Genomic DNA, 8852 nt, shown 5'->3' on the forward strand with positions numbered 1-8852 from the left:
GGGTTGACAGATAGGGGTAATAGGGGTTGACAGATAGGGGTAATAGGGGTTGACAGATGTATAAGGACTGGTTGGCTGCAAGCCGTGTCAGTATGACACTTTGAGTGCACAGGCCTCTCGCCCTTTGATCCACAGCAGATACTTGCTCGTTTTCAAACAAAGGATGTTTCAAGACCTTCTACAGCTGATAGTAGTACCTCAGCACTATCGGCCAGTGATTGGAGAAAGATTGAGCGATTGCTGCGCGTTGTAGTTGAGAGTGTGTACAACTCTCATGCCAAGAAGCTCTCTCACACTATCCACACTATTGTAGTGCAAAAGACTCTGCTACAACACGAAAATCAGCATCTCCGAGATGCTTTCATGAATGAGAAGAAGCATAGGCAGCGTGGCAGGGCCTTGCTGCTCGAAGCACCGGCTGAGTATGATGGAGGAGCTCAATGGTGGAGTCCTAAGAAGGTGCAGGATGCCCGTGCTCGGTAAGAGGCTGCAGACCTTCAAGAACAGGAGCAATTACTGCAAAAGGCTAAGGACGCTTGCCAGAAAGAGGAGCAGAAACTTATCAAACAACAGCTCATAGAGGACAGGAAGCTTGGGCAGATAGCGGCCAAGGTTAGGAGGCAGGAAGCAGCCGCAGTGAAGGCCTTGGAACAGGAGCAAGCCACAGTTGATCGAGAGCTTGCCAAACAACTTAAGGATGATCTACAATTATCCAAAAAGAGTAAGAGGCTCAGCTTCAAGCCGATAAAGCCTCTCAAGAAGCCTGCAGTTCAAAAGCTTGATGTTGCAGAGCCTGTAAAGTGTGAAGCGGGTAGTCCTCTGCCCGCCACAACAACCACCCGCCGTGGCCGCAATGTCAAGAAACCTGTCAAGTATGAATAGCAGTCTTAATCACAAGCATTAACAAAGTACTCCACCAAGAAATCTTGCAATAATAACTATTGTGCGTGGCTCTATAGCCTCATCTTTGTGTGGTGCTGCATGCCGATTTTTGTGCACAAGCCGATAACGTGCACAGGCCAATGGAACACTGTAATGTTCCAATTAAATCTGAATCACGGACGCAACCCCGCATTTTATTGGTTCTACAAACATCCTCAGATACCTTCGATGAAGACATCGCTACGCATGAAGTAATCCATTTAGTCACAAAGGTTTTGCAGCAGGTCGGACAGCATGGTGACTCGGCAGCAGCTCAGCACCAGATCCACCGCCACTTTGCCGGGCTCGAGGTGGTTGCTCTGCAGTCTAACAAATCCAATGCGGCACAAGCGAAAGCATTCAAGGTTACTAGGGTTCATTGCCCTTAGGCTCTGTATAGTGGATAGGTCTCTGATGTTTACAATAACCTCACGCTGTGTCTGCACAGATGGTGCTTTAAGACATTGTGCATTGTATGTACCTGCTAGTGGAACGCCTCAAGCTGCCGCTGCAGCATACCTCATTGGTCCATTTGCCTGCTCTTGTGGTCTCTTGTTCCTGATCTCTTGCCCCATTTCCAGCGTCACCTTACCCACCTCTGTGGCGTCCTCGGCCACTGCCATCGCCTCCTCCGCTATGTTGCCGTTTCGTTGTATGTTTGCTGTGGATTGTTGAACAACTTCTACAGTAGATTTGAGCTCTTGCTTAATCTGATCAAGGGTCTGCGTTGTGTTTTCTGCTGCAGCTCTAGCCTTGGTTTGTGCAACGTTGAGAGCGTCGTTGAGGCTGCTGAGGTTGGGGGAGTGCTGCGTCTTTAGGACAAACGTCAGTGCGCCGTGTATAATGTCGCTGAGAATGTCTGCTGGCAGAGGCTGTTGGTGTCACGAGGATGCTACGAGTAGGCCCTTTAGGACTTGCTAGGAGTCTAAATCAATTACTACATACGGTATCTAAGTAGGTACAAGACGTTGTGTACCAAACAGAACTCTACCAGCAATAGTCTATATACTTACGTGTGGGTTCGTTCGGTTACCGGTTAATAATCGGAACTGAGTTGGATAGGTATCGGGGTTACAAGTCCCAGAGCGGAGCTTGCAGAATTCTGATACTCCTGCTTCAGAGGTTACAGGCCCGCTCCGGAGGTGACCAGAGGTTGTACGTCCACTTCGGAGGTGTGTAAGGACGCTGGGGATTTGGTGCGTACGGTCAGGGACAGTATGGAGCGGATCCGGATATTGTCAGGGGATCTGGAGAGGATACCGTGACAGTTGGCCTCCATTGCGCTCAATTAGTGACAGTACTTTGTGGAGGAATGCACTCAGATTTGTAGCGTGCTCGTCTAATGGAATGGGCCAGGTCGACCTTTGAGGCCACGGTATTGCCATAACGTCTCAGCAGCAGTGGGCACTACTCCTGGTCATTAGCTAATGCTGTCTCTAGTCGACGTTTGCGTGCGTTAAACTATGTTGATTCTAAAGAATGAGATTCTCGCTGTTGTTGTGTTTTCCTTGGCATGCGTTATGACTAAATTCTGCATTGGGATTTGTAGAAAAAACAGGAGCTGCAAGGACGCGCCTTGGCACTTGGCAGCTGCGTCATAGGACGTAAGGAAACGCGCACGCTGGCGGTGAAGAAACAGCCTAACAAACGAACATAAACATCCACTCCGCAAAGCGATAACCGGGGCCAATCATACGGCTTGCATTACGTCGCCCCTTGGCTGTGCTATCCTTCGCTTTGTTTCAACTTATCAACGTTGTGGATGCAATTAGCTCTTGCAGATGCTTGACTTTCGGAGCATCCCGAGGCTAGTGCACAGGATCGGCTAAGGCTTTCAGACAAGTTTTTCAACTTCAGACGCTGAGGCTTGAGCTGAGGGACATTCCAGGCAATGCTTGAAGATGCCAATACCTTCTACAGGATGGACATGGACCGAAGGACAGCCGCAGATTGGTTCATCACCAAATCCAGTGGACATTACCTGCATGCGTTCGAAGAGGGACGTTGGTGCCTTCATCGGAATACTAGCGCGAGCGTACGTGGCCCTACCTAATGTGCAGGGGCATACGCCTCAGTTCTGGAATGCTCGACGACGCGTACATACAATGACGGCAAGAGAAAGAGCCCAGGAACGAGTCAGATTACACAGTGGACGATCGAGGGGTTGCGTACGGTGACTATGAGGAAAAAGACACAAGCAACAAGGCTTATGGGAAGACAACGTCCGCAGCGTATAAAGATACCTGCTGTGCACGCTTGAAGAAGACATCAACATCCACGCTACCAACTCTCCGATCATTACTTAACTCTCAACTTCACCCGACTCCAGTCTTTCACTAAGCTCACCATGGTCGGTTTCATCAACGTCGCTAAGGCTACTGCCCTTGGATTTGCTGTCCTCGCAGCCGCTCACCCCGGCCACGAGGAGCACTTCCACAACCGTGCTGCCAAGCGCAGCTTCATGGCCAACTCGCGCCGCTCCCTGGACTCCTGCGCTGAGCACCTCGAGAAGAGGGGCACCCTGAAGTCTGCTGAGCTTCAGCGTCGTGCTTTCGTGGAGGACTTGCAGAAGAAGTCTCTAGCCAAGAGCATCCGCGCTCGCGACACCGATGCTGTACTCAACACCTCCCACCACTCAAGCATTCAGAACCTTCCCTTCCTTCCCGAGTCTACCATCTTCGCCGACAACTCGACCTGCATTCTCTCCCCCGAGGGCGAGATCGGACCTTTCTGGGTTACCGGCGAGCTCAACCGCGACGACATCCTCGAAGACGAGCCCGGTGTTCCCAACTACGTGTACGCCCAGTTCATTGACATCAACACCTGCGAGCCCCTCCCCGATATCTGGTTCGATATCTGGAACTGCAACGCCACTGGTGTGTACAGTGGTGTCCAGTCCGACGGCAACGGTAACGGAGATGATGCATCCAACCTGAACAATACCGCGCTCCGTGGTATCCAGAAGTCCAACGAGGACGGTGTCGCCCACTTCAGGACCCTTTTCCCTGGTCACTACGGCGGCCGCGCTACCCACGTCCACGTCGTTGCCCATCTCAACGCTACCCTCCTCCCTAACGGCACCATCACTGGTGGTAGCATTCCTCACATCGGTCAGTTGTTCTTCGATCAGGACCTGATCACCGAGGTTGAGGCTACTTCTCCCTACAATACCAACGATGTCGCCATCACCCTCAACGCGGACGACCACGTCGTTGTTGCCGAGACCGAGGACAGCAACTCTGACCCCCTGTTCAACTACATCTACTTGGGCGATGACCTTTCTGATGGTCTCTTCTCTTGGATCACCATTGGTGTCGACAGTACCCAGAATTACAACACCAGCTATGCTGCTTCTTACACAACCGAGGGTGGTGTCACCAACCCCGAGGGTGGCATGGCCGATATGGGTGCCGTCGATATGTCATCTGGCGCCTCCATGCCTGCTGCCTCCGCCAGCGCCTCTGCTTAAATCCTTCCGGGACAATCACCATGGCTACCACTGGTGCCTCCAGAGTATCAATCCAGTGCGCAATCGCAAATCAGGTGAAGAAGTCCTTTGGGATGGATAGGGATCGAAGTGGTGGGCCATGTAAGATTAACGTAGAATTGATATAGGAGGCTGTAGTCGTTACCATTCAAGAAAATGCACCTTCGTTTTACAATGTTTTGCCTCTGCAGATGAATTGTAACAAAGACATTATCTGGTGATGAAATCCGTTGATGAAATCCGCATACATGCACCTTAGTTCAGTATGCTCCTTTCGCGCCACCTACACACCCATCTTTTGAGAACCTACCTGTATTGATCACGCTGCCAGCATGTCTAACACTCCGCTGGGTTTATTGCCGACACGCCTGGCAATCCCGTCGCCTGAAAATGCCCGCGATCGGCCGATCATCAATTGCGGTGCGAATCCTCCGCGATTCGCTTTTGTGTTATTGTTTTGGTTGTTTACAACGCGTCGCCAAAGCGGGGAAGTTGCTAGGATGAGATTATAAATGCGTAATATAGCTCTTGTACAAAGGGATCCTTCTGCATCCTTTCATACTTCTCAAGATTGTTCAAAACTCACATTATGAGCCATTCTACGTCAGGAAGTCAGCGGAAGTGATTAGCAAGCCACCTTAGGAATGCTGAGCTATCCCAGCGTTGTAGTAAACGATTTATGCGATTAGGTCTCTCGAGTAGTCCCAACACGGACTCAGCCGCGACTGTCGTGTGATTTCCACCGCGAACGGTTCCATTGCGTTCAACTCTTCCTCAAATTACGCCCTTTGTTAAATGCAGGGCGCTCTCATCATCTGATCTCGCAGACTTTGGCAGGCTCCCTTCCATTTGAATTGGTAAGCGGTATCGAAGTCGCACGCTATACTCGGCATTTCCCCACTTGAGTGAGCAGCGAAGAGATCTGGGTCCGTCGGCATAGCGAAAGCATCTAAGATCCAAAGGTTTTACGTTGTCACGTCCAGACTCAGGGCAACGGGGAGGATCTTTGCAGAGAGCAGGAGTTTCCCAGACTCGATTTTTCCGTACATGTCTCCGTGCGTAGCTAGGTAATGCCGAAGTACATTGTGCTTCCGGCTCACTTCCTCATGCAGTGGGTTTCCCTTCAATGATCAAAAGAGCTTGGTGTACTACTTAAAGAGAAGTTCAAGACATATTTGTTCTTTTGTCCAGACACTCACCTATGCACCAGCCTCGATTACCAATTATCCTTATGCCTCTCTGCCAGCCTTACATTCACGGGGAGTGGAACAACGAGTTCATTCCCAGAGACATTATGTCCAATGCAGAACGGGATATCAATGCCCTCATACGTTTATACTATTTTCGGCACGGTTTCGAGGATGCGCATGTTTACCTGATGTCTCCGCTTTCGAAATTAGGCTTCATGTCTTTGAACAGCATCAATGACCGGATGAATCCACAAGAACTGGACTACACGCGATCGAGCCTTTTCCTTGCTCTAAGAGGGCTGCACGAACAAGGCTGCAATTACTATAACACCAGGACAATATACTACATTCTTAAGAACCAGCTTCGACCTGAAGAAGCACGACTCTCACATGGGTTGGACGACCCAGAGACGGCGTCTGATGAGAAACCCAGTCTGGATAGTGAGATTCAATCAGCGTGGACTCCCCGCATCGTTGATATATCAGATGACCCGGTTATAGAGGAGTTGTCGAAGTTGGCGAAACAGTTCTTGACCCTCGACTCAGGCGAGCAGAGCGATTATGAGACAGGTAACAATTCGCCTTTGTCGACGTGAAATATACAGACGCGCGTTTGCATTTCTTGACGATATAGACCCATGGCTCAACCACTCGTCGTGTGAGTGCAAGTACGCAAAATGCTCTCAGCGCCGTGGCGCATGCTTCAGGGCTTTAACGGGTTATGGCTTGTCAGATCTTCAGTAAACAAGACAATAGTGCTCTCAAATCCATACCCATAAAGATCCGCCGCTGTTTGCCCAGTACTTTACTTTTACTGGCGTGTGAGGGCACTGTAGGCAGGCGATCAGATATGGGACGAATAGGCGTATATTGGGTGAGATGGAAGACGAATCCTTAAGGATCCGAACTCTGGGGATTCGTGGGGAATACCGAGCTTGGCCACCGGATGGGCCGGGGCACCGGATGGGCCACCCCAACCACATCAAACAATCACAAAGATGGGGCTGCACAACCACATACAATAGTTATTATCACGAGAAAAGTTGGTGGTTTAGTAAATAGATGCTTGCGCACAATTTTTACTATTTAAATTTTGCTGGAAGGTTGATGCTGCGTCCCCGTGTTGTTATGCGCCTGGGAGGAGACGAAGGCAGCAATGCAGCTGCACCTCCACTTGCACCACCTACTGCACCACCACCACAACGAGATTTTTTGCTGACGCTTTGAGAGGTTGTTGGGAGAGCTCTCTTCAGTGGTCCTACAGATGTTCTTGTGTTTACAGCGTCTTTTTCCTGCTGCTTTTGCACCCGGGCTGCCGCGCGTTCCCGCGCCTTTGCTTCCGTGTCTAGGCTGGCAAATGGGGTAGGGTATCCACTTTTCTTTATATGCTTCTGACTTCTTAACTAGTAGAAAAAGCCAGTTGTAATGTATTACACAATAAAAGCGCACGGACTAGCGTTACAAAATGAGCCTAAAATTGCCTAATTTGGGCTAGTTTTGATGGAATTTTGGGGGGTACCCAGCTTTTCTCTGGGTAGGGGTAGCCATCGGCTAAATCAGCAAACTAAAACGTTAATAACTCCAGCTATAAAGTAGATACTAAAAACTTTGTAACGTACTGTACAAGCGAGTCACGCATACAAGCGAGTCTCGCACCTTACCAAAATCCCAACTATTACAGCAATGCCTTACAACGCTATAATATATATACTGTATTATCTCAAATAGTGTAGTATTACTCAGAAACATCGCTATCTACTGTATCTAATATTTCTACCTTACAGGTGCACGAGTTGTGGCCAGTCTTGTTGCAATGCCCGCAGCGCCTCTGCACGCGCACCCTCTTCAAGGGCTCTCCACCCTCTTCCTGCCCACCACCATTATCTGTAGCAAGTAATTCCTTTACTTCCTCTACTGGCAGGGTCTCCTCAGTCCTAATGTACCTTCGTTTTCTGTGTTTACGCGTTGTTGCTATCTCTGTTGCCTGCCAAAGGTTGGCAAGCTCTTTGCGCATCAACACCATGTTGAGCACCATCTTTGCAGAGCCCTTTTCAAGCCTGTTGAGCGACTCTATGATAGAAGCTGGTGAAGAGCTTTTGTGATGTTGTATCCTATCTCGAATAAGCGTTGATTGAGCCTCTATCTCTTTGACGTTGCTTGGTGTTTGAGAAAGCCATGGGAGGTCCTCTGCTGCTGGTGGTGTTGGCGTACGCAGCTGTACATCAAGCTTCGATAGTACTGCATCTGGATTATATGGTACTAGGCCAGTAGCGCGGAAACTAGATAGGATATTTGCCTTTGTTATTGTACAATTGTAGGCCTGTTGAAACGCTGGTATAAATGCTTCTTTCTTGACAATAGAGATGTGGATGCGTGCCAAGGCCAAGATCTCATCCCCATATTGTGAGAGGGGGCCAGTGTTGAAGTCGTACTTTAAGCAAAGCTCGTAAGCACTATTCGATTGGTTCTCGAGGATGAACTCTGGTTCTGGAACAGTAGGGGTAAGTTGCCTGGGTGAAACACCTAACGATGGCTTGGTGTGAGAGGGGGCCAGCTGGGGATACCAACTGCTCTCTGAGATGGAAGGATTGGTGGAAGGATGGTTCAGGCTTGTTGGAGATAAGGGTGTAGAGGAGACCAAGTGTGGGGATACCACAAGTGGTAAAAGGGATAAGTGATAAAGAAGGGATCAAGTGTGGGGATACCACAAAGGATCAGTGAGGAGTGAGTTGAGGAAGGAGTTGTTGAGGTGAATTAAAGGAGTGGATTGAGTTTTGAATTGCAAGCATGAGTTATCTGAGCAGGAGGGCAGGCTGTCTTTATAGACAGACTGCTGGCTCCTGGAGTGTTCTAGATACATTGGCATTTGTAATCATTTGTAATCATTTGTCAGCATTTGTCAGCAACCAGAAGATTCTGTGTTGTTCCATGGGATTCCATGATGTTTCATGGGATTCCATTCCCGTGGACAGCGCTGGCTAAAAAACATAAGGTTGTGCGCTCAACCCTGTCTCGAAAATATTGACACGAGACGCAATTGAGTGAAGAGAAGGCAATTGCACAACAAAAGCTCACTCCACATCAGGAGGATGAGCTTGTCAAGTATATAGAGGAGCTTACAGCTCGCCGTCTACCTCCTACAAGGGAAATGATAGCAAATTTTGCGTCGTCAATAGCCACAGAGCCAGTCAGCAAGAGCTGGGTTACCCGCTTCATCAACAACCACTCGATCCATCTCATCTCTCAATACTCAA

At 49.3% G+C, this 8852-nt stretch overlaps 6 protein-coding genes across 6 annotated transcripts; 4 read left to right on the forward strand and 2 right to left on the reverse strand.

Annotated features, from left to right (window-relative positions):
* Positions 1–99: 99 nt before the first annotated feature.
* On the forward strand, positions 100–483 carry BU25DRAFT_352352 (uncharacterized protein; the record flags this gene model as incomplete). Its single annotated transcript, XM_033703406.1, has 2 exons — positions 100–190; positions 254–483. Coding segments are annotated over 2 exons (321 nt in total), but the record flags the coding sequence as incomplete, so codon positions are not given.
* Positions 484–3268: 2785 nt separating this feature from the next.
* Positions 3269–4642, forward strand: BU25DRAFT_434872 (aromatic compound dioxygenase; the record flags this gene model as incomplete). Its single annotated transcript, XM_033708880.1, has 2 exons — positions 3269–4333; positions 4616–4642. 2 exons carry the CDS (start codon positions 3269–3271, stop codon positions 4640–4642), a joined length of 1092 nt encoding a protein of 363 aa, XP_033556533.1.
* Positions 4643–5813: 1171 nt separating this feature from the next.
* Positions 5814–6473, forward strand: BU25DRAFT_495081 (uncharacterized protein; the record flags this gene model as incomplete). Its single annotated transcript, XM_033711827.1, has 1 exon — positions 5814–6473. One exon carries the CDS (start codon positions 5814–5816, stop codon positions 6192–6194), a length of 381 nt encoding a protein of 126 aa, XP_033556534.1. The 3' UTR covers positions 6195–6473.
* Positions 6474–7804: 1331 nt separating this feature from the next.
* On the reverse strand, positions 7805–7978 carry BU25DRAFT_304199 (uncharacterized protein; the record flags this gene model as incomplete). Its single annotated transcript, XM_033702039.1, has 1 exon — positions 7805–7978. A coding segment is annotated over one exon (174 nt), but the record flags the coding sequence as incomplete, so codon positions are not given.
* Positions 7979–8202: 224 nt separating this feature from the next.
* On the reverse strand, positions 8203–8558 carry BU25DRAFT_415286 (uncharacterized protein). The gene is given in 2 exon segments (XM_033707502.1): positions 8203–8493; positions 8504–8558. The coding sequence occupies 1 exon segment, from the start codon at positions 8462–8464 to the stop codon at positions 8288–8290; it is 177 nt and encodes a 58-aa protein (XP_033556536.1). The 5' UTR covers positions 8465–8493; positions 8504–8558; the 3' UTR covers positions 8203–8287.
* A 95-nt stretch (positions 8559–8653) lies between these two features.
* Positions 8654–8848, forward strand: BU25DRAFT_309911 (uncharacterized protein; the record flags this gene model as incomplete). The annotated part of the gene is made up of 1 exon (XM_033702118.1): positions 8654–8848. A coding segment is annotated over one exon (195 nt), but the record flags the coding sequence as incomplete, so codon positions are not given.
* Between the last annotated feature and the right edge of the window lie 4 nt (positions 8849–8852).

The sequence above is a fragment of the Macroventuria anomochaeta genome, assembly GCF_010093625.1.
Source record: "Macroventuria anomochaeta strain CBS 525.71 unplaced genomic scaffold BU25scaffold_45, whole genome shotgun sequence".
Classification (NCBI taxonomy): domain Eukaryota; kingdom Fungi; phylum Ascomycota; class Dothideomycetes; order Pleosporales; family Didymellaceae; genus Macroventuria; species Macroventuria anomochaeta.

Excerpts from the sequence above, each read along its gene's own strand:
- BU25DRAFT_415286 (XM_033707502.1), bottom strand. The coding sequence starts at position 8,464 with ATGCCAATGTATCTAGAACACTCCAGGAGCCAGCAGTCTGTCTATAAA.